Source organism: Gopherus flavomarginatus, chromosome 3, assembly GCF_025201925.1.
Source record: "Gopherus flavomarginatus isolate rGopFla2 chromosome 3, rGopFla2.mat.asm, whole genome shotgun sequence".
Lineage (NCBI taxonomy): Eukaryota > Metazoa > Chordata > Testudines > Testudinidae > Gopherus > Gopherus flavomarginatus.
Window position 1 is genome coordinate 42019974 of NC_066619.1, and position 25457 is coordinate 42045430.

The window sequence follows — 25457 nt, forward strand, 5'->3', positions numbered from 1 at the left end:
GTAACAGCTAATTTAGATCCCATCATTTGTATATATAGTTGGGATTACGTTTTCCAGTGTGCATGTTTGGATTTATCGACTTTGAATTTCATCTGCCATTTTGTTGCCCAGTGACCTAGTTTTGTGACATCTCTTTATAACTCTTCAAAGTCAGCTTTCATCTTAACTGTCTTGAGTATCATTTGCAAATTTTGCCACCTCCCTGTTGAACAGCACTGGTCTCAGCACAGATCTTTGAGGGATCCCACTATTTACTCCTTTCCATTGCACAAACTGACCACGTATTCCTACTCTGTTTTCTTGTCTTCCTTGAGTGCTCCATTAGCACCTCAATCTTCCAGTGTCCCCTCTGGGTGTTTGGCAGGCTTCCTGCTTCTGATATACTTCAATTTTTCTGTTAGTTTTTTTGTCTTTTGGTAGTTGCTTTTCAAATTCTTCTTTGGCCTGCTTATACTTGCTTTTATACTTGACTTGCCAGAGTTTGTTCCTTTCTATTTTCCTCAGTAGGATTTGATTTCCAATTTTTAAAAGATATATTTTTGTCTCTATTTGCCTCTTTTACTCTGTTGTTTAGCCATGGTGGCTTGTTTGTTTGTTTGTTCTCTTACTGTTTTAATTTGGAGTATACATGTAGTTTGAACTTTTATTATGGTGTTTTTTAAAAAGTTTCCTGGCAGCTTGCAGGCATTTCACTTTTGTGACTGTTCCCTTTAATTTCTGTTTATCTATCCTCATTTTAGCATAGTTCTTTTTGAAGTTCAGTGCTATTGTGATAGGTTTCTTTGGTAATTTCCCCTCACAAGGATGTTGGTTGCTATTACAGGCAGTTCAACTATATTCAGTTTTTGGACCAGATCATGTGTACTGCTTAGGGCTAAATCAGGAATTGCCTCTCACTTTGTGAGTTTCAGGACTAGGTGCTCCAAGAAGCAGTCATTAATGGTATCTAGAAATTTTACCTCTGCATCTCATCCTGAGGTGACATGTACCCTGTCAATATGGGGATAGTTGAAGTCCCCCTTATTATTGGGGTTTTTGTAGCCTGTCTTATCTACCTGAGAATTTCACAGTCGCCATCACCATCCTGGTCAGATAGTTGGTAGAATATTCCTACTGCTATACACTTGTTCTTCAAGCACAGAATTTATGTCTATAGATGTTCTACGGTAATGTCTATGGCTTTCAACCAATTGTGCACCCACCTTCTAGTAATTCCATCTAGACCATATTTCCCTAGTTTATTTAAAAGAATGTCATGTAGGGCTGTGTTGAAAGCTTCACTAAAATCAAGATATATCATGTCTACTCCTTCCTCCATGACCAGGCCAGCAAACCTGTTAAAGAAGGAAATTAGGTTAGTTTGGCATGATTTGTTCATGACAAATCCATGCTAGCTATTCCTTATAACCCTATTATCCTCTAAGTGCTTACAAATTGATGGTTTAATAATTGGTTTCAGTCTCTTACCAGGTATCGCAGTTAGGCTGACTGGTCTATAATTCCACGGGTCCTCTTTGTCCCCTTTTTAAAGACAGGTATTATGTTTGCCCTTCTCCAGTTCTCTTGGATGCATCATCCAGGAGTTCTCAATAATCATTGCTAATGATTCCAAGATTGCTTTAGCTAGTTCCTTTAGTACCCTAGAATGAATTTCATCATGCCCTGCCAACTTGAATATAGCTAATTTATCAAAATATTCTTTAAGCTGTTCTTTTTCTATTTTGGCTTGTGTTCCTTCTGCCTTGTTAATATTTATTGTGTTGATTATCTGCTCTCCATTAACCTTTTTAGTGAAGACTGAAGCAAAACAGACAATAAACAATGCAGATTTCTTGATTTCATCAGTTATTAGCTCTCCCTTTCCCACTAAGTAGAGGACCTACACTTTCCTTCATGTCTTTTGCTTCTAATGTTTTTAAAGAACTTGTTCTTATAGCGTTTTATGTCCCTTGCTAGGTGTAACTCCTTTTGTGGTTTAGCTTTTCTGATTTTGTCCCTATAAGCTTGCAGCGCAGGAATCAAAGTATCCATGAATGTGATGAGTTATAGAGTCATTCCAAATGAGTGTCAATAAAACATGTATTCCATAACATACCATCATGTATTCTGATATTATTACATATATTGTGCAGAAAAACTCCTTTAGGACTGTTTTAGAGAGTTAAAAAAAAGTAAGGACGCTTTCATATACCTTCACCTAAAACCAGGGTGTCTTTGTATCATGAGTAAAGATGTACAGGGCTGGGAAGGAAAGAAACTTACCTGTTTGTAGCTAAAAAATGTTAGTAACCTCTAACAGTGACCTAGAATTAGAATTTTTATTCATACTACAACAGGATTTTAAATTAGCGCACGCGTGTGTGTGTATATATCAGCATAAATTAGCTGAATTATAGAGTATCAATAATGAGAGCAAAAATATCACACTTGATCTGCTTCTTAGTAAAGAGTTATGCAGAAGTACTGTACCAGTTCAATTTGTTACCCTCTTTGCTCCTGCCTTGATCATTTTAGTTATAAGGCATGTCATCTGGATACCTGTATTTCTCTTTTCTTTTCTTTTTTTGTTTTGTTTGTTTTTTTGTTTAGTTGAATTGCATTAACAGATTTTGTGTGATTTGTTCACTCTTTCTGGTGGGTTCTAAATACTGTAACAGAACTTTTCTGATTGCCCTGAAAGCTGAAATCTCTGCCCAGTAGCCAGCCGACTAGCCAGGTTAGATGCTAAGCAGATGCACAAGGCTGCTGTGGTGAAGGAATCATAGAATCATAGACTTTAAGGTCAGAAGGGACCATTATAATCATCTAATCTGACCTCCTGCACAATGCAGGCCACAGAATCTCACCCACCCACTCCTCTATCAAACCTGTGTCTGAGCCATTGAAGTCCTCAAATCATGGTTTAAAGACTTCACGGTGCAGAGAATCCTCCAGCAAGTGACCCGTGCCCCATGCTGCAGAGGAAGGCGAAAACCCCCCAGGGCTTCTGCCAATCTGCACTGGAGGAAAATTCCTTCGCGACCCCAAATATGGCAATCAGCTAAACCCTGAGCATGTGGGCAAGACTCACCAGCCAGACACCCAGGAAAGAATTCTCTAGTAACTCAGATCCCACCCCATCTAATATCCCATCACAAGCCATTGGGCATATTTACAGCTAGTAGTCAAAGACGAATTAATTGCCAAAATTATGCTATCCAATTATACTATCCCCTCCATAAACTTATCAAGTTTAGTCTTGAAGCCAGATATGTCTTTTGCCCCCACTACTCCCCTTGGAAGGCTGTCCGATAGCCAGTTTATATCTATTTGTTCTTGTGTCCACATTGGTACTGAGCAGCAAAGAATCCTGTGGCACCTTATAGACTAACAGACGTTTTGGAGCATGAGCTTTCGTGGGTGAATACCCACTTCATCAAATGCATTGGTACTGAGCTTAAATAATTCCTCTCCCTCCCTGGTATTTATTCCTCTGATGTATTTATAGAGAGCAATCATATCTTCCCCTCAGCCTTCTTTTGGTTAGGCTAAACAAGCCAAGCTCTTTGAGTCTCCTTGCATATCACAGGTTTTCCATTCCTCGGATCATCCTAGTAGCCCTTCTCTGAACCTGTTCCAGTTCGAATTCATCCTTCTGAAACATGGGAGACCAGAACTGCACACAGTGTTCCAGATGAGGTCTCACCAGTGCCTTGTATAACGGTACTAACACCTCCTTATCTCTAATGGAAATACCTCATCTGATGCATCCCAAGACTGCATTAGCTTTTTTCACGGCCATATCACGTTGTCGGCTCATAGTCATCCTGTGATCAACCAATACTCTGAGGTCCTTCTTCTCCTCTGTTACTTCCAACTGATGCCTCCCCGGCTTATAACAATAGTTCTTGTTATTAATCCCTAAACGCATGACCTTGCACTTTTCACTATTAAATTTCATCCTGTTACTAGTACTCCAGTTTACAAGGTCATCCAGATCATGCACTACATGCATCTGATGAAGTGGGTATTCACCCACGAAAGTTCATGCTCCAAAAAGTCTGTTAGTCTATAAGGTGCCACAGGATTCTTTGCTGCATCCAGATCTTCCTGTATGATATCCTGGACCTTCTCTGTATTGGCAATACCTCCCAGCTTTGTGTCATCCGCAAACTTTATTAGTACATTCCCACTTTTTGTGCCAAGGTCAGTTATAAAAAGAGTGGCTACAAAACCTGGTCTAGTTTATTGGCTGAAGTAGGTGCTGCAGCCCCATCCCCCGCAGAACAGAAGACAAGAGGACCAAGTAGCAATGGAACCCCAAACCCTGTCTCTCCCCCAGAGCACCCATAGCCTAGCCTTTCCTTCCCCACACATGCTGCAATGCAGGAAGTCCAAATGGGTTTTTATACCAGGCAGGGAATAGATATTCCTTTATACCTACAAGACATTCCACATCCAGCCCATCCCATTTCATAGCCAGAGAAGCAGAACCTGAATTGTAATCTGTTTGTTTGTTGTAGTATTCCTTATCTAGATAGTTAGGAATCCTCTGAAAGTTATTCTAATAAGCTAGATGAGAACCTTGTCTGTGTCTCTGAGACCTTGAAGTAAAAATATTATCCAAGTTATATTTGTTCTTATCAGTTTAATATCTGATATGTTCTTTGAGGACTGTATATTAAATTGATTTTTGAAACGGGGGGCCGGAATAGGAGCTTGCTCTGTCCACCCCATGGATTGACCTGGTATTGCAGTACCTCCAGGACCGGGGGAAAAAAAAACAACTTCCTTTGCAGTCAAGAACTGAGGATTGTTTAAATTATTGTTGATGGTGTGTGTATAAACTTTTTGGTAACAAAGCATTCACAAATCCTCAAGCATGACTGTAAATCATACCATACAGTCTAGCTAAAAGACAGTTATATTTGAACAGATTCTAAATGACAAGACCTTATTACTACCATAGAAGTTCCAATTAACATATCACAAAAGACTTTCACAGACATCTTTGATAGAGGAAGTAACTTCCCCCTCTTCACCGTGGCAGTCCCAGTAAAAAGATTGCCCTTTACAAAATTGTCTTAAAAAGTCCATTGTATAGGGCAAAAATGTATGTTATGCATTTTGTTTGCCAAACTGTGATGCCTTTACTTGTTAATTTTTCTTTGCACCATGTAGAAGTATTTCAACAGTACTACATTTCTATGCATTCCAGATGGACCCTAAGGCAGGATTTAATCCTGATATCACAGATGCACAATAATGAAAGGCAGTCAGGCCTCCCAGCTGTTCTCAGGCTGTTTGCTTGTTCATTTTGGCTGGAAATGAAAATGTATTGAGGGGCAGAGGGAGATGTGTAAACAACCTATTAAACCAGGTAACTAAATGTCTCAAAACACCAAGAACCAGTGAGCAGCAAAACTAGACAGGCGATATGGCTGCTTGAATAATCTTCTCAAAGGATTTAAATTTGACACCCAGAAAAAGATTGTTTTACTATGAATTTGGTTGTGCTTCTGCATGAATTTGGTTGTCCTTATCCAGTGTGTTTTCCATTTTGTTGTAGGACTGTACTTTGTGAAAAATATTAGTAGCCAGTATTACTGACCTCAAAAAATTGTGGGATCAAATCAGGCATGCTGGGCTGGATGCTTTGATCTTAACTGTGAATGCAAACTTCACTTTGCATTGTCATTGGCAGAGAGATAGATTATCTAGTTTAACAAGTCTTTTTCCGCTTCTAAACTTCATCTGCTGCATATTGGATATTATTTTGCAAACCTGTACTGAATTATCTGTGTAAAAAACCAAACATTCCACAACACCTGAAACAATCAGGAACGTTTGGCTTAGGCAGTCAGTTGTCTATCTTATTTCTTTTACTCTTGTCTTCTTTCCCACCCCCTATCTCTCTTAATTTGTCTCATACACTTGTTTTATATTGTAAGCTGAGTCTGGAAGAGAGCTAATGTGCCAGTATTCAAAAAGGGCAAGCAGGATGGCCTGAGGGACAGTAGAACAGTTAGTTTGACATCAGCCCTAGGCAAAATAATGGACAAGCTGATATGGGATTCAGTTAATAAAGAGTTAAGGGATAGGAATATAATTAATGCCAGTTATGTGGTTTAAGGGAAAACCGCTCTTGCTAAACAAACATCATTTCATTGCTTGATGAAATTACAAGTTTTGTTGACAAAGGTATCTGCATGGATGTAATATACTTAGAATTTTGTAAAAATTTGACTGTTGCGTGACATTCTGATCAGAAAATTGGAACTATACAATCTCAGTATTACACACGTTAAATGGATTAAGAACTGGCTAACTGACCAGCCTTAAAAAGTAATTGTCTGTGGGGAATCATCATTGAATGGGGTTTCTAGTGGGTCCTACAGGGATCAGGACAGGCCTGATGCTATTCAACATTTTCATCGGTGATCTCAAAGTAAATATAAAATCATTGCTGATGAAATTTGGGATAATGCACATGGTGATGGAATGGTAAATAATGAGGACAGGGGAGTCATATAGATTGACCTGGATCATTTGGTAAGCTGGAACCACAAAAATGATTTGAGGGTGGAGAGAGTGACTTAACAGCAAGAGACTTAAATGATGAGAAGTTATATATCCAAAAGCTTTTCATAAGGTGTTTTGTCTGGTAATTCGGAAGACATGACAAGCCTGGAGACTGATATTAAATCACAAAGTATACTTTCACTGCACTTGTTTAGCAAAAAAAATTGTTTTCTATTTCAGAGGAAGAAGCTGATCCAAACAGCATAGTTACGGAATATTTACAGGAGAAGAAAAAGTATGAAGATCTGCGGAAGCAGCAGCCAAAGAAAGGGATATCTCGTGAAGAGCAGGTAGTTGCTTAAAATAATAAAACTGACACTAAGAAAATCTGTTTCACAGAAAACTCTGGAAAAGTTTCTTATCTCTTCAACTGTATTACACAAAATTTCACTCCAAGAGAAATTCTTAAAAAAAAAAAAAAAAATAGGACTGAGTGGTCCCTTGTGTGGGTTATTCAGGCATAGGTTCTGGGAAAATCTGTGAAGTTTCCAGTCAGTTCTTCAGTCAGAACATCAGTATTTCTATGCTTGAAAGTGCCATGAGTTTGCCTCAAAAAACTTCTGGAGAGAAGGGCTGTCCACACAGGCAACGAGGAGTCTCTGGTGGCACCTTAAGAAATAACAGATATATTTGGCCATAAGCTTTCATGGGTAAGAAAACCCCACTTCTTCAGATGCATAGAGTGAAAATTACAGATATGCTTGAATCTATAATTTTCACTCCATGCATCTGAAGAAGTGGGGGGGTTTACCCATGAAAGCTTAAGCCTAAATAAATCTGTTAGTCTTTAAGGTGCCATCGGAGACTCCTCATTATTTTTGTGGCTACAGACTAACACAGCTACCCCTCTGATACTATCCACATAGAGTTGCTATTGTGTGGTGGCCATGACCTCCCATGCACTTCTGCAAATGTGCTTTGCTAAGTTTAAAATAGATGGGGCTTTTAAATAGCAAAATTTGGAATATTTTAAAACGTGAAACTGTGAAGTGGAAAATTATGTGTCCTAAATGCATACATTACACCTTTTATAAATATATGTATTTGGATACAAAGGTTAGGGGTCTACTACAGACCACCTAACCAGGAAGAAGTGGATGAGGCTTTTTTTTAAAACAACTAACAAAATCATTCAAAGCACAGAACTTGGTGTTGATGGAGGACCTCAGCTACCCAGACATATATTGGGAAAATAACACAGCAGGACGTAGATTATCCAACAAGTTATTGGAATGTATTGGATACAATTTTTTATTTAAGAATGTGGAGAAAGCTACAAGGAGGAGGTTGTTCTAAATTTGATTTTGATAAATAGGGAGGAACTGGTTGAGAATTTGAAAGTGGAAGGCAGCTTAGGTGAAAGTAATCATGAAATGGTTATGTTCATGATTCTAAGGAATGGGAGGAGGGAAAAACATCACAATAAAGATAATGGATTTCAAGAGGGCAGACTTTAGCAAACTCAGGGAGTTGGTAGGTAAGATACCATGGGAAGCAAGTCTAGGGAAAAACAGTTCAAGAGTTGACAGTTTTTCTAAGGGTATGTCCAACTATGGGATTATTCCGATTTTACAGAAATCAATTTTTGGAAACAGATTGTATAAAGTCGAGTGCACGTGGCCACACTAAGAACATTAATTAGGTGGTGTGCGTTCATGTACCGAGGCTAGCATCAATTTCCGGAGCGTTGCACTGTGAGCTAGCCCATAGTTCCTGCAGTCTCCCCCACCCATTGGAATTCTGGGTTGAGATCTCAATGCCTGATAGGGCCAAAAATTTGTCATGGGTGGTTCTGGGTAAATGTCGTCCCTACGTGAAAGCAACGGCAGACAATCATTTCATACCCTTTTCCCTGGATTGCCCGTGCAGACGCCATCACACCACAATCATGGAGCCCGTTCAGCCTTTTTTCACTGTCGCCATACGTCCGCTGGATGCAGCTGACAAACGCGGTACTGTGGTGCTACACAGCAGCATCCCCTTACCTTTGCAAGTTAGCAAAGATGGTTACCAGACATGCTGTACCGTCTGCTGCTGTCATGGGTGCTCCTGGCTGGCCTCGGTGAGGTCGGTTGGGGGCGCCTGGACAAAAATGGGAATGACTCCCCAGGTCATTCTCTTCTTTAAGTTTTGTCTAATGGAGAGTCTGTCCTGCCTAGAATATCAGGCAAGCCTACTAAAGAACCAGAGAGGCAAACGGCCGCTCCAGGTCAGAGCCCCAGACATCTCGCAGAAATGATGAGCTGCGTGCCATTCTAGGGGGTGCCCCTGCAACAACCCCACCCATTGCTTCCCTCCTCCCCCACCCCTTCTGGGCTACCATGGCTGTTATTCCCCCATTTGTGTGATGAAGTAATAAAGAATGTATGAATTTGAAACAACGGTGACTTTATTGCCTCTGCAAGCAGAGATGAAAGGGGGGAGGGCAGGGCGGTTGGCTTACAGCGAAGTAGAGTGAACCACCATTCTGCACTTGCTCAGCCTATAGCTGAAAATGGGAATCTGTGATAAGCACTAGGATAGAAGCACAGGCAGGACTGAATCTCCATTTGTGTGAGGGCCTTCGGTTGACACTGGTAAAATACAAAATGTCGCAGGATATGTATGTTGGGGGACAGTTCTAAACAGCAACTTAATTTTTTTATTTGCAGCAAAATGTAGAGGTCTAAGTATCTGATTGTGAGCCCTGGTAGCAAGGGGTAGACGAGGGTAGGCACTACCATGCGGTGCTGCTGACTGGAAGAGCATCCGGAGGCAGAAGCCTCCAGCTGGCATGATATTCCAGGCAGGACTGAATCTCCATTACACAAAACTTAAAGAAGAGAATGACCTGGAGTCATGCCCATTTTTGCCCAGGCGCCCCCGACCGACCTCACCAAGGCCAGCCAGGAGCACCCGCAGGACGACGGTGACGGATACCAGTCATACTGTACTGTCTGCCATCTGCAAGGCAAGGGGATGCTGCTGTGTAGCGCTGCAGCACAGCGTCTGCCAGCAGCATCCAGTAGGCACGGTGACATTGAAAAAAGGCGAGAAACTGGTTTTTTCCCTTTGCTTTCATGGGGGCGGGGGATGGGGCTGACGACATATATTCTGAACCACCCACAACAATGTTTCTGACTCTTCAGGCATTGGGAGCTCAGCCCAGAATTCAAATGGTTTTCAGAGTGTGCGGGAACTGTGGGATAGCTACAGTTGTCAGTCACCCCTCCCTCTGTGAGCGTCCATTTGCTTCTTTGGTTTTCTGGTACGCTTGTCTCAGCTCCTTAAGTTTCACGCAGCACTGTGTTGAGTCCCTGTTGTGGCCTCTGTCCATCATGGCCTTGGAGATCTTTTCAAATGTTTTTGCATATTGTCTTTTGGAACAGAGTTCTGATAGAACAGATTCATGTCCCCATACAGAGATCAGATTCAGTATCTCCCGTATGGGCCATGTTGGAGTTCTTTTTTGATTCTGGGACTGCCTGGTCACCTGTGCTCATCAGCGCTCCACACTGGGCAAACAAGAAATAAAATTCAAAAGTTTGCGGGGCTTTTCCTATCTACCTGGCCAGTGCATCCGAGTTCAGATTGCTGTCCAGAACAGTCACAATGGTGTACTGTGGGATAGCTCCTGGAGGACAATAGCGTCGAATTGCAGCCACACTAACCCTAAGTCAAAATGGCAATGTTGATTTCAGCACTACCCCCCTCGTCAGAGAGGAGTACAGAAATCGATTTTAAGAGCTCTTTATGTCGACAAAAATGGCTTCGTTGTGTGGACGGGTGCAGGGTTAATTCGATTTAACACTGCTAAATTCGACATAAACTTGTAGTGTAGACCAGGCCTAAGAGATATTATTAAGGGCAAAAGAGCAAACTACCACACTGTGTAAGAAAGATAGGAAGTATGGAAAGAGACCACCCTAGCTTAACCAGGAGATCTTCAATTATCTGAAACTCAAAAAAGAGTCCTACAAAAAGTGGAAACTAGGTCAAATTACAAAGGATTAATATAAACAAATAACACAAGAATGTAGAAACAAAATTTGAAAGGCCAAGGCACAAATTGAGATTAAACTAGCTAAAGAAATAAAGGGTAACAAGAAAACATACATTAGAAGCAAGAGAAAGACCAAGGACAGGGTAGGCCAGTTACTCAGTGATGGGGGGGAAACAATAACAGAAAATGTGAAAATGGCAGAAGTGCTAACTGACTTTTTTGTTTGTTTTTACCAAAAAGGTTAGTAGCGATTGTACGTCTAGTGAATGCCAGTGAAAATGAAGTAGGATCAGAGGCTAAAATAGGGAAAGAACAAGTTAAAAATTACTTAGACAAGTTAGATGTCTTCAAGTCATCAGGGTCTGATGAAATACGTCCTAGAATACTCAGGGAGATGATTGAGGAGATATCTGAGCTATTAGTGATTATCTTCAAAAAGTCATAGAAGATGGAAGAGATTCCAGAGCACTGGAAAAGGGAAAATATGCCAATCTGTAAAAAGGGAAATAAGGACAACCTGGGGAATTACAGACCAGTCAGTCATCTTAACTTCAATACCTCCTGCCACACAGACACCTTTCCCTTCTTCAGATGCATGAAGTGATACAAGATGATAAGTTAACAAGTAATTGCATGGATTTGTCAAGAACAAATTGTGTCAAACCAACCTGATGGCTTTCTTTGACAGGATAACAAGCTTTGTGGATGGGGGGGGCGAAGCCGTAGATGTGCTGTCTTGACTCTGATGCTGTCTAGCATGACCTCATAAATAAACCAGATGGTGCTACTATAAACTGGGTGCATAATTGGTTGGAAAACCATTCCCAGAGTGGAAGGGCATATCAAGTATGGTCCTGTGGGGATCAGTTCTTTGTTTGGTTCTGTTCAATATCTTCAATTATTTAAATAAAGGCATAGAGAGTACACTTATAAAGTTTGCAGATGATACCAAGCTGGGGGCGGGGAGGGGAGATTGCAAGTGCTTTGGAGGATAGGATTAAAATTCAAAATGATCTGGACAAACTGTAGAAATGGTCTGAAGCAAATACGATGAAATTCAATAAGGACAAATACAAAGTATTCCACTTAGGAAGGAACAATCAGTTGCACACATACAAAATGGGAAATGACTGCCTAGGAAGGAGTACTGCAGAAAAGGATCTGGGGGTCATAGTGGATCACAAGCTAAATATGAGTCAACACTGTTGCAAAAAAAGCAAATTTCATTCTTAGTTGTATTAGAAGGAGTGTTATAAGCAAAACACAAGAAGTAATTCTGCCGCTCTACTCCATGCTGATTAGGCCTCAACTGGAGTATTATGTCCTGTCTGGGTGCCACATTTCAGGAAAGATGTGGACAAACTGGAGAAAGTCCAGAGAAGAGCAACAAAAATAATTAAAGGTCTAGAAAACATGACCTCTAAGAGAAGATTGAAAAAACTGGGTTTGTTTAGTCTGGAGACGGGAAGACTGAGAGGGGACATTATAACAGTTTTCAAATACATAAAAGGTTGTTACAAAGAGGAGGGAGAAAAATTGTTCTCCTTAACCTCTGAGGATGGGGCAAGAAGGGGCAGTTTAGGTTGGACATTAGGAAAAACTTCCTAACTGTTAGGGGGTCAAGCATTGGAATAAATTGCTTAGGGAGGTTGTGGAATCTCCATCATTGGAGATTTTTAATAGCAGGTTAGACAACATCTGTCAGGGATGGTCTAGATAATACTTAGTCCTGCCTTGAATGCAGGGGACTGGACTAGATGACCTCTTGATGTCCCTTCCAGTCCTATGATTCTATGAATATAAATGTTCTGCTACCGAAAGAGATTGGAAACTTGAAGTTTAATAACTTCATAGCAAGGAATGATGGAGCTTTTAGTTCATGAAGCTGATTTAGCTCTGAACTAAAAAGTTCATGGAAATTTTGTGGCTCCAAAGGCTATTAACTCTCAGTGAAAGAAATTAAAGCTCCATTGGCAAAGTGGATCATAATCAGCTGAGGTGAATACCTACAATACGATCATTGTCCTTGACTCTGCAGGAAGACAGGCAAGACACCAGGAACATAGTTTAACAAGGCCTCAACTTTATTAAGTAACATATCTGGGAACTATCCAGCAATAACTTATCCAGTGTAGGTCATTCTTCCCTTGTAGAGTGTACTACCTGGAGGAGGACGGCCATCAGCCCCCCTCCAACCCACCTTCCGCCACACAGACACCTTTCCCTTCTGCTGGGTCCCAGTACTGCTATTGGGATGACATTGCCCCCATCATAGGGTCAATGGGCTAGGGAAAGGGGATTGTTTCCTCACTGTACCACACATCAGGAGCCCCAGTCTCTTTGCTCATCTTCTTTATGAGATGTCTTATAGAATCATAGAAGATTAGGGTTGGAAGAGACCTCAGGAGGCCATCTAGTCCAACTCCCTGCTCAAAGCAGGACCAGCACCAACTAATCTTCTCCTAATCCACTTCTAACTCCAGTTTATGAGGGAGCCAGACCCCCAATTGAACCTGTACTGGATATCTGCTAATGCAACAAAATGAATTTTACAACCCTTAAAGTGGCCAGGGGTTTTCTTTCCCCTGCTCACAAAAATAAAGCCTCCACTGGGGGAGTGGGAGGAGGGAAGCAACTTGTTTGCATCCCTGGAGAAAGCTGTGAAGCTATTATGCTGTGCAAAATCTGTAGTTCTGAAATTTTTCTTCTCTCTCCCCTCCCACTTTTCTTAAACACAAAATATGGATGTTAAATGCAACCTCCTTTCCCAAACAAAAAACCAAACCAAACAAAAAAAAACTATTGTTAATTCTACACTAAAGCAGTGAAAGAACTCATAAGCTTCAAAAAGTTTTTTCTTTTTTACTTTTAGAACTAGATTTAAAAAATAAAAGCAGTCATACAGAGGTCTTTTACAGAACAAAATAACAGTTTTAAGTGACTGTGATTATGATATAATGTATCAGTACAGTTACAGCAGTGATACTCAGGCTGAGGCTTGCAAGCCGCAGGTGGCTCTTTAATGTGCCCCCTGCGGCTCTTTGCAGCACATGCTAATAAAGCACTGTGTGATTTAGTTATTAACCTATCTAAGTTATTAACCAATTGTAGTTGGTAAAATAATAATACTTGGTCAGTTACGTTGCTCTGAGAATTTTTTGTGATATATATATATATATATCACAAAAAATATATATACACACACACACACACACACACAAAATATTTCCCCTCACATACTGTTACAATTTTTTGAAAATGTTAGAACAAAATAGGAACGGTTGTATCAGCACTGTAAAATATAGTATGTAAATGTCAACCAAATTATGACATCAAAGCCTGAATTATTTTTAATTTATTTGATTTCCTCACTAGAGAAAAATGACAAATCTCCACAGTATAATTGTCCTCAGTAGTCTGCGTTGTTTATTGATTATCTTACTCTTAGTAAGTAACTGATCCTTTAAGTAAATATGCTTAAGGCATTGTAAATGACTGACCAAAGTTAATAACCTATAACAAATTCCTTACATTACTTCTAGGTATTAATATTTATAACTCTTACTAATATACTAATAGCAATATATAGTTTGTTTATATCCACTTTCATAAATTATCTGGAAGTTGTTCTTTGCAGGAGGATTATTAATTTATCATCTACTGTTTGTTAAAATGATAGGAAATGACCTTGAATGACCACATTAAAAGCCAATGGTTTCATTCAGTTTGTTACACCAGACCTTGCCTCCCAACACTTACATCTTATGGTCATGTCAAAAAGGCAACATGGTAATCACTGATGGGGACGGGGAATTGGTGAACTGTGTGGGAGTATCTTCCTCAAATATGTTTTTTGAACAATTTCTTATCCACCTCAATTGACTACTCCTCAGGTAATCCAAACATAAGTGTATTGCATATTTTATTGTTATAAAACTTTAGTAAAACAAAAGATATTTCATTTCAGACGCTGGCACTGCTGGACCGATTCAAATCAAAGCTGACTCAGGCAATAGCAGACACTCCTGAAAATGAAATGTCTGAACCTGAAGCAGAGGATGATGAAGGATGGTAAGGATTTTTAATGCATTATATTAGGGAAGGGCAAATCTGATTAGGGAAAAATAAGGTCTACTCCAAATTTTCACTCATCTTTGAACCGGAACCATTTTTTTTTTTAACCTCACCATCTCACTTACCTGTAGTGGTAGGTTCTCTTCTGGAGAAGGTCACACAGTGTGCTTCCCTATTCCTACTTCAGGGCCTCTTCAGGAGGAAGCAAGGTAGTTCGTTTTCTTTGCCAGTCGCCCTCTCCCTAGAGTAAGTAGCAGGAACCAGTAGCATCTCAACTAAGATTGTTTCCTTCAAATTTAGTGCATGTCTATACAGTGATTTAATGCACAGCAAGCCGGCGTCCAAGTCTACAGCATACCATTCTGCCATGTGCTAAATGGCAATGTGGACCCTGCCGCTATATGCTAAAAGTTCCCTAGTATGCTTTGATCTACTGCTGTTTTGAAAAAACTGGGAACTTTTAGTGCAAGCAACATATGGCCACTTAGTATGCAGCAGGCTACAGCATTGTAGATTCACCCTCTGACTTGCCATGCACTAAATCACTGTATTGACAAGCCCTTAGTGATATTCTGTACTTTAATCCCATGCAAATTTACATTACCTGCATCTGGAATTCCACAGCTAATGTGACGGGTTTCAGAGTGGTAGCCATGTTAGTCTGTATCAGCAAAAAGAACAGGAGTACTTCAGAGACTAACAAATTTATATGAGCATAAGCTTTCATGGGCTACAGCCTACTTCATCCGATGCATAGAATGGAATATATAAGAAGAGTATATGCATATACATGCAGGCTAATTAATTAAAATGACTTGTTATCAGCAGGAAAAAAAAACTTTTGTAGTGATAATCAAGATGGTCAGCAGTTTCTCTTTGGAGTCTGTTTTTGAAGTCTTTCTGTGGCAAAATTGCCACCTTCAGGTCTGTCACTGAGTGGCCAGAGAGGTTGAAGTGTTCTCCTACTGGTTTTTGAGTGTTATGATACCTGATTTCAGATTTGTGTCCATTTATTCTTTTGCGTAGAGACTGTCTGATTTGGCCAATGTACATGGCAGAGGGGCATGGCTGGCACATGATGGCATATATCACATTGGTAGATGTGCAGGTGAACGAGCCCCTGATGGTATGGCTGATGTGATTAGGTCCAGTGATGGTGTCACTTGAATAGATATGTGGACAGAGTTGGCATCGGGCTTTGTTGCAGGGATAGGTTCCTGGGTTAGTGTTTTTGTTGTGTGGTTGCTGGTGAGTATTTGCTTCAGGTTAGGGGGCTGTCTCTAAACGAGGACTGGTCTATCTCCCAAGATCTGTGAGTGTGAGGGATCGTCTTTCAGGATAGGTTATAAATCTTTGATGATGCGCTGGAGAGGTTTTAATTGGGGGCTGAAGGTGACGGCTAGTGGCGTCCTGTCATTTTCTTTGTTGGACCTGTCCTGTAGTAGGTGACTCCTGTCCTGTAGTAGGTGACTACTCTTCCAGCTCTGTCAATCTGTTTTTTCACTTCAGCAGGTGGGTATTGTTGTTTTAAGAATGCTTGATAGAGATCTGGTAGGTGTTTATCTCTGTCTGAGGGATTGGAGCAAATGCGGTTGTATCTTAGAGCCTGGCTGTAGACAATGGATAGAGTGGTGTGTCCTGGATAAAAGCTGGAGGCATGTAGGTAAGTATAGCGGTCAGTAGGTTTTCGGTATAGGGTGGTGTTTATGTGACCATTGTTTATGAGCACAGTAGTGTCCAGGAAGTGAACCACTTGTGTGGATTGGTCCAGGCTGAGTTTGATGGTGGGATGGAAATTGTTGAAATCATGGTGGAATTCCTCAAGGGCTTCTTTTCCATGGGTCCAGATGATGAAGATGTCGTCAGTGTAGAGTAAGTAGAGTAGGGGCGTAAGGGGACGAGAGCTACGGAAGCATTGTTCTAAGTCAGCCATGAAAATATTGGCATATTGTGGGGCCATACGGGTGCCCATAGCAGTGCCGCTGACTTGAAGGTATATATTGTCTCCAAATGTGAAATAGTTGTGGGTGAGGACAAAGTCACAAAGTTCAGCCACCAGGTTAGCCGTGATATTATTGGGGATACTGTTCCTGACAGCTTGTAGTCCATCGTTGTGTGGAATGTTGGTGTAGAGGGCTTCCACATCCATAGTGGCCAGGATGGTGTTTTCTGGGAGATCACCAACGGACTGTAGTTTCCAGAGGAAGTCAGTGGTGTCTTGAAGATAGCTGGGAGTGCTGGTAGCATAGGGCCTGAGGAGAGAGTCCACATAGCCAGACAATCCTGCTGCTAGGGTGCCAATGCCTGAGATGATGGGGCGTCCAGGATTTCCAGGTTTATGGATCTTGGGTAGCAAATAGAATATTCCTGGTCGGGGTTCTAGGCATGTTAGTTTAATAAGCCAGGAAGCACATCCTCAGCTAGTGTATAGCTCAGGGGTGGCCAAAGTGTGGCTCATGAGCCACATCTGGCTATTTTACCATTAAAGTACAGCTTGCGGAGCCCCCCATGCCCTCACCCCATTGTTCATCTATTAGACTGGGTGAGGGGAGGGAAGCTTGGGACCTCTGCCTTGCAGCGGGAGGTGCGTCTCGGGGCTTCAGCCCAGCTGAAGCTCCAAGCCCCATCAGGCACCTCCCTCAGGGCAGAAGCCTCAAGTCCCAGCCCCCGGCATGTGTGCCATGTCACTCGAACTTCTGAAGATTGTCGTATGCAGCTCAGAGGGCCAGTAGGTTTGGCCACCCATGGTATAGCTCCACAGACTTAAAAGGAACAATGACAATTTACACCAGTTTTGTGTAAATATGTGTCACAGTTCAGGGCAACTACTTCTATATTTCCTCTCCATGGTCCCTCAGGGCTCCCAGTCTAGGCTCCTGGCTCCTCAGCTGTCACCTCTCTTGGGCAGAGACCTGCATCTCTATTCCTCCTGATTGGACTTTTTCCAAGCTGCACAGTTCTTTGCCTATACTGTGATATCCCCAGCAAGCCAGACCACCCAAAAGGCCAGTGTCTGTGCTTTGCTTTCTTTCTAGAGGTTATGAACAGCGCAATTGCCCGTAGTTATAATTTACCACACAGCAGCTCTTTATAAGCAAATATGTTTATTGTTGAGCATTACAGAGAAAACATATTAAACCATAAAATAACTTCCACACATGCTAAAAAGCTTACTAGAAATCAACCCAACTCCAACCTGGGACTGTGGTAGGTGTCAGTCCTTCAAAATCCACTGGTTTTCCCCATGGTTATACGTTCATAACTGTCTCAGATTCAGAACCAGAACCCAAGCTGGGCAGAGCAGCCATTTTTTAATACAGCTTAGGCTTCTGAACTTGGTGTTCGGTAACAGGTAATCAGCAGACAAGACCCTCTCCATAGCGCATAGTTTCAAAAGATTGGATTTTTGTATAACCAAAGATGGAGCATTTGAATTCACTTCCCCCTACATATTCCCCAGGAAAACCACTTAACACTTTCTGTTTCAAAAGTCTGTTGTTGTCTGGCACGTTGTTCAGTGTAGTCCATTGAAAGCCTTGGACTCACATCTGTCACATCTCCCGCTTCGACAGGTTACGTACAATCCTGGCCCACAATACCTAAACCTTTAAGTTTGCACTGGCAAGGTCTGCACTTCTGTAGTACACAGAGTGGAGCAATGTAGATAAGCCCTAATCAGTATATAAACTATATATATACACAAACACTAGAGTGTTTTGGAAACTAAAATTAAACTTTGTTTTATTGAGAGAAAGGTTTGCTCTTTCTTTTCCTTTTCTTTCAGTGTCCTCAGCTGGACTGATCCAATTGTGGCAAGTTCACATTAAAAATTCCTTGTCTCTTACTTGCAACCCACCCCTCAAAAGGCAGTGTTTGTTCTTAAGATGATTTCTAGTAAATATTATGAGTGCATGGCATGTGCTTGTGTGATAGGCATAAATTATATGATTCCTAGGCCAGTTTGTCAGTCATGGTTGCTGCTTTTAAGGGAAGTGAAAGCTAGCCAGTATGCTGTGCTCTACTGTCAGGGTATGTTATCTGAGGTAAAATTATTGTCTCTAAGATATTTTTATGTGTCCACATGAGTGGCCACACATTGAGGCATAATTTTCATTTTCTGTCAAGATAGAAACCATTACCAATTTGTTATGTTTTCTTTTATTTGGCAAACTTTTCTCTTTGCATTTTTGGCTGAGCTGCTGTATTGGCATGGAGCACAGCAGACATTTGGGTACTTTTCAGCAGCATTCTACTTTTTTATGCAAAAAAAGAAATAAAAGAAATATGACTCTATTGTAAATAGTGTGCATGGTGTTTGATAATTATTACCAGATTTTACTGTCTAAATAAGGCAGTTGAAGAAGTGCTGTTAAGAGAGCTAAAGAGAAATACGTGATATAGTTTTAATTTTAAATTTAGGAATCCTTACCGGGACACATACTGAGGTCCTTAGAACTTTATGACCATTCTGTGGCAGTGATTACATGTACTGTCTACAGCAGCAGAATCCATTCTTCTCTACAAAATTCAAGGAGTCTCAAATTTTTATAACCAGCAATGGACCCTATCTGTAGCCATATAACTAAAAAAGACCTTCTACTGCATATAAATACACCATACATAATGATAGAAAGGATACTCATGACCATTTCTATGAAGTCAATAGACCATGTTGTGCTTTAGATTTTGGCAAGAAAACTCTCATAGCACTAGATGCCTAAGTCAGATTGCTTTGGCTGAAGTTTGTAGGTGGGTCTAGGTACAGACTTGAGTGGTTTGCAGAGAGACTGCATTTTTTGCATTGATTGATGGTGGTATATCAGGATCAGGTGTCCATGCTGATATTAAACCTATCAGCTGCCCTCAATAACATTGATCATGAGGTCCCGTTTACTTACCTGCTGACCCTTGAGCAGGGGCGGCCAAACTGTGTCTCGCGAACCACATGCAGCTCTTTTACTGTTAAAGTGCGGCTCGCGGGGCCCCCCACATTCCTCAGTTCTCCACATACCAGACTGGGGGGGCGGAGCACAGGACCTCCTCCTTGCAACAGGGTGAAGTAGGGGCTTCTGCCCAGTGGGGAAGGGGGTCTTGGGGCTTCTGCCCAGCAGGCAGCACCTGCTGGGGCTCAGGGCTTCATCAGGAGCGGGGCTGAAGCCCCAAGTCCCGGCCCCCGGCAGATGTGCCCCGGCTCTCGAACTTCTGAAAATTATTGTATGTGGCCAGTAAGTTTGGCCACCCCTGCCATAGAAGGGAGCAGGTGGAGCTACGGCTTTTCTCTCTCAGAGATCATGGAGGGTACAACAGTAGAGAGAACAAAGCCAGTCACATTGGCTTCAGTTGTTCCTCTTCACAGAGTGATGAAGTGTGACTGTTTCTCCTCCTCTAAAGGCCTTCATATGTGGGGTCCCACAGTGACCCATACTGTCCCCTCTTCTCTTCAACACTACATGCATCTCACCACATGTAGTGAGATGTGTTGGGTTTGGCTGTGAATAGTGTGCTGATGAAACTCAGCTATATATCTCATGGTCAACTCATGCAACCACCACCATTACTAAATATCAGAACACCTATAGGAAATAAGTTTATGGATGAAGAGCAGTTGGTACAAGCTGAACCCAGGCAAAAGTTAAGTGACACCAATCAGAAAGGGGAGATGCTTTGAAGAAATAGTCAAGAAGCTGTTTCCACCTTCCATTGAAGGCATTCAGCCCCCATTCATCAAAGTACTCTGAAGCATTGGGGTCCTGCTTGACTCTTTACTAACCTTGGACAGCCAGATAGCATAAGAGGACCTGGTCACAGTGATCCATACATTTGTTATCTCCACCTACCATGGATTACTGTAATTAAAAGTGTCTGAGGATGAATGTAAAGATGATACACCAGCTCCAGCTAATACAGAATGTGATTGCCCACCTTTTCCATTGATTAGGCCACTGTGTACACATCAGAACCATGCTCAGGTCCCTCTAGTTGCTCCCAGTCAGCTTCCAATGACAGTTCAAGGCTTTGGTCCTAATTTTCAAGGCAATTAATGGATCAAGTCCCAGCTACATTAAAGACCTCATTTCAATGTGTGAACTGCCATGGAATGCCTGTGCTCCTCAGTACAACACAGATCACAAAGCCTGCACCAAAGTACATGAGAGCTGAGGATAAAGCATTATCAGTCAAGGGGATCCAGTTATGGAACAGATGAAATGTATGATGGATCTGGACTCTGAACTGATTCCATCGCCTTCTCCATACTCCTGGAATTGCAAAAAAAAAAAAAAGAATCTAGTGCTAAAAGACACTTTCTCTGAGCCTTTTTGACACTATCTTGTAGGGGCCTATACTAATCCCATCCCTGGTCCAGATGCTCTTCGTTGGCACCAAGAATCTGGGAGAAGAGAAAGGAGAGATAGCAGCAGCATTCTCAAGACTGTGTACATGCCTCCTCTGGTTCCAAGAAGACTGGAACCATGAGTCCATTGGTGCTAAGAGATCTATTGCAGCTGAAGGGAAAGCCTCTCACAGGAACCACATTCTGTGTGGCAGAAGCACATCTTGATGTGGGATATTGAATTCTGTGGTGTTGTCCAATTAATTGTCTCCTCATACTCCATCACAGGTTCTGAATCCAATTCCAGGTCTAGAGCCACCATTCCTTGTAGGTAGTAATCCTCCCAATTCCTCTGTTTTGCAGGAGGAAATTTCAATTAGTCCAATTTTCATTTTTATCTACTGCTCTACAAGTACTTAACAAATGTGTTAAAATGGCAGCAACTCACCTAAGAAGGCAAGGGGTCCACATCTTTCCATATTGCTCATAAAAGCAAAGTTGCTAGAAGAGCTCCAGTCTGCTCTGTGCAACACATGGACAGCTCGTTCAATCTCTAAGACTGAGGATAAACCTAGATAAGTCACAATTCATGATCTCAGCAGATCATGTCCAGTTACAGGCTGTATTATCACAAAGATCTATCTGGCTTAGCACAGATTCCAGGATATCTTCAGCACTGTCCACTTGATTCAGAAACAGCTTTGAAACCAAACCTTCAAATTGCTAGGTCTGGCATTCTGTGTCCTAATTAGAGCTGGACAGGACCCAGCAACTCAGCACTAACTCACACCAAAACCTTAGTGGGATTCACAAACTAGATGTTCCCTTGCCTATGTTGCTTTTGGGGCTCAGTTTGGTAAGTGTGCTCTCAGCAGTCAGTTCCTGAAAACCAAGTCAGGCTGCTCTGTCGTGCCTACTCTAGCCTGGGGAATGAAAAAGAAAATGCTGCTCCAGTTCATGAACACAAAGATGGATTAGAGTCACGTTTGTTCCCCTCCTTTTCAGACTGAAGCTAGACTGGAAAATCAGGCCCCATATTGGATCTCTCTTGCTAAGGCTATTGATTTACCAAGCTACCTTTAAAAAAGGAATTATCAAAATGTTTCTTTGATTGCTACAGGCCCCTTTAAAGAATAAATTAATGCCAGAAATCAGTATTAAAAACATATTGGAAAGAGGGGTTTTCTACTCTGTTTGGCAAAAAATAAATGTTTATTTGGGTCTTAGTATTGCCACTAAGCTGGTAAAAAATAAGCAGTAAATTCCTTTCTTTCTTCATCCTTGCCCCACCCCAACCCCACTCTGCCAGCATATGACCAAAACCTCCATCATTTAATTGTTCTCCCACTGCTGAATGTATGGAAGATTGTATTTGATCAAAATGGTCCTTCTGCCAAAGGTATACTACTTATTGCTAATGTTTCTAGCAGTTGTCCATGCCAGAGAAATACAGTTTTTATTTCTCCACATCTAAGCTTATTTGGGCCAGGCATCTGGGCTTGGATTTGGCTCCTTGTTCACTTAACACATTCAGAGATGATCCATGCTTTACTCTAGGGATGTCTAGCATTGCATTTACTGCCTCAAAATCTTATGGTTTATTTATTGCTAAGCTAGTGAAAGATAAAGAAATAATATATTTTCAGTGTCTAACAGCCCAATTTAAGCGTCCAAGGTATTGTATACCATTTTTGCTACGTACACTCACAACGTTATCTGGCTTTGTAACATATGTAGGCAACATGCATTTAGCTATATACAGAATTTTTTAGGGGTGGGGGTGTGCTAAATAAAATTTTGAATTTTAAGTTATGAAAACTAGAACAGAGTGCAGTTTAAATGGAATGTGATTTTGTTCCAAGGGAACCCTAACCTCTTCCCATCCTGTGGCCCACATGATATAGTGTTGCACAGTTGGCTGAGTTCATTTGGGGAGGGGATTTGCTGCCTTCTGAAGTATCAGGTACTGTACAGGCTATGGCTGGAGACAGGATATTAGACTTAGATGCATCACTGGTTTGTTCCGGAATGGCAGTTCACATGTTCTTATAGTAAATGCTGTAAATTTTCTCTACAGTTGTACACTGTCTGGGACAAAATCTGGAATTTACATTAAAGTATTTCATACTGATCTGTTCTACAAGCATGTGTTCTCTGTTTAAAGCACCCCTCTTCTTTCATCAAACTACTTAACATACTTTGTGAAAGAGGATAGGGAAATGCAGTAAATATGTTGTATGTGTGGATTACTACTGATAAGTAGGGCCCTACCAAATTCACGATCCATTCTGGTCAATTTCACGGTCATAGGGTTTTTAAAATCTTACATTTCATGATTTCAGCTATTTAAATTTGAAATTTCACAGTGTTGTAATTGATGGGGTCCTGACCGAAAAAGGAGTTGCAGTACTGCTGCTCCTTACTTCTGTGCTTCTGAAGGTAGAGCCGCAGCCAGCAGCAGCAGCACAGAAGTAAGGATTGTATGGTATGGTATTGCCCTTACTTCTGTGCTGCTGACTGCAGAGCTGGGTCCTCAGCAAGCAGCCACCACTCTCCAGCCACCCAGCTCTGAAGGCCGCAGCGCAGAAGTAAGAATGTCAATACTGCAACCCCCCCTAAAATAATCTAGTGACGCCCATGCAAATCCCTTTTGGGTCAGGAGCTGTAGTCTCCATGTTGTAGAGAGAACTAATCGTTGTTTTTACATATGGGTAATTCTGACGTCATTACAAAACCAAAATAGTCACATTTTTCTCAGTAGCATCATGTCATGTCTTTTGGACCTAATGGCCTTTCTGTGGATAAATGCAGTATCCCAATAGACTGGTTACTCACAACTTTAATCTTATTTTAAGAGAAAAATAGTCCTTAATGACCATGTTGAGTAACATTTTAAAAAAAAATTTTAAATGAGGCAACAAGCCTCTGGTGCATTAGTCCTTATAAAGAAAAGCTTTTTTTCCCCCCTCATCAACCTTGTTCTTTGCGAACAATGGACTATTTCTAGTTTTAACCTGGAGATCACATGACATTCCAAATTCTCAATTTTAATTCTGCAATTAAACAAAAAACTGAGAATTTATGTAATTTGATGAAAATATCTGAGCTGAATGTTATGTTAAGAATCCCTAAAAAAGTACTTGTCCAAAAAGATATGTACATCTTATGCTACAGGCCCAAGCCAGGAGAAAACACAAAAAAAACATTTTTTTTCAGGGTCCTTCCTTGATATTTTAGAGGACCTACAAATTGCTGGTGTGATAATGTTGTTTCCTCCAGCATCCATTGTGGCAGTGGAGTCATCTGGAAAGACTTGTAGTAAAATGAACTACTTCAACAAGCAAGCCTAGGTGATATCATCTGTTCAACACTTCAAAGAAAAATGTTCATTCAGCCTAAATCAAAGTCTTTTCTGCCTCTAAAGGAAGTAGTAACAAGAGTTGTTGCTTAACTGATCCAAATGGATATATTTAGTCATTCTTCTGAGGTTATATGCTAAATATTCTGAAGAAAGTAAGTTGATCTGATCTTTTGCCGGTGTTTGTTATATACAGTATTCCCTTCCAATGTGCTAGTCAATGCTATGAGACATCTACGATCTGACTTTAATACAGATATAAGTTTATTAATTAAATTTTCAGTTTTCCTTACGTAAAAAATAGGGAGATTTTTGCTCTATGCGGGAACCTTAATAATAGCCCAAGATTTAGTTTTGAATTATCTTCTATTCAATAATTGTTCTTGTTTGGACTTTAGACACTGTACATCCTTTATTTTAGTTCGACTAATTACGTTTCACAGTTTTTGTACTCAAAGTCTATTGCCTTTTTATTAAGTAAATATACCCAGTTTGCCTTTTTTTAATATGCGCTCAGCTTTTCAGGTCTTGCAGAAGTAATGTAGCCCACCAACAGTGTTTAAATTGCACCTTTGTCTAGACTGAAATTGTAATGACAATTTAAGGTGATTTCTGTGAGTCAGTATTATAATGATCTTCTGAGGTCAATCTAAAATCTGAAAAAATATATGCTAGTTCCATCTGCTAAATTAAGGCTTATTTGTTAATGAGCTATGTTTAAAAGAGGTTAAAACTACTCAATATTGTCTTGGGACATGGAATAATAAAGCCAGTTCCACAAGTTAATCATTTTATATAGAGGACTAAAAACACAATGATTTTGGTTTAAAATTCTTTATCAATATATTGTGTGATGATTTTCTCAGTATTACCTTCAGTTTCATTCTGCCTCAGCATTAATTCAATAGTCTGGAAGATTAGAAAAGCATGCTACTTGATGTTGGAAATGTTTTTCTAACCATTGCAGGACATGTGGTACCATGATAAATATTTTTAACATCTTTATGTAGTGACTGAAAATTAGTATTCTGCTGTCTGTGAGCAAAAAAGCCTTAATTCATTCTTTTTAATGAAGTTGTCAATTTAGTGAAACTGAGGCAAGGGAGCTGGAAAGTTCTGTGATAGCACAAGAATTTGGAGGAGAGGAGAGG

The 25457-nt window shown here is 40.8% G+C and overlaps 1 protein-coding gene and 1 non-coding gene across 9 annotated transcripts in view; both read left to right on the forward strand.

Moving 5' to 3' along the window:
* Positions 1–25457, forward strand: part of CWC27 (CWC27 spliceosome associated cyclophilin) — a 222219-nt gene that overhangs the window by 183044 nt on the left and 13718 nt on the right. For 6 of the 8 annotated variants that reach the window (XM_050947030.1, XM_050947032.1, XM_050947029.1 and 3 more), the window contains 2 exons: positions 6742–6851; positions 14511–14614. In XM_050947030.1, the coding sequence (XP_050802987.1) occupies positions 6742–6851; positions 14511–14614 (214 nt within the window). Of the gene's footprint in view, positions 1–6741; positions 6852–14510; positions 14615–18401; positions 18460–25457 lie in introns of those variants that run through there. The other 2 variants (XM_050947035.1, XM_050947036.1) reach the window with 2 other exon arrangements.
* LOC127048512 (U2 spliceosomal RNA) lies at positions 4580–4761 on the forward strand. Its single transcript, XR_007773706.1, has one exon. It is a non-coding gene; the product is annotated as a U2 spliceosomal RNA (small nuclear RNA).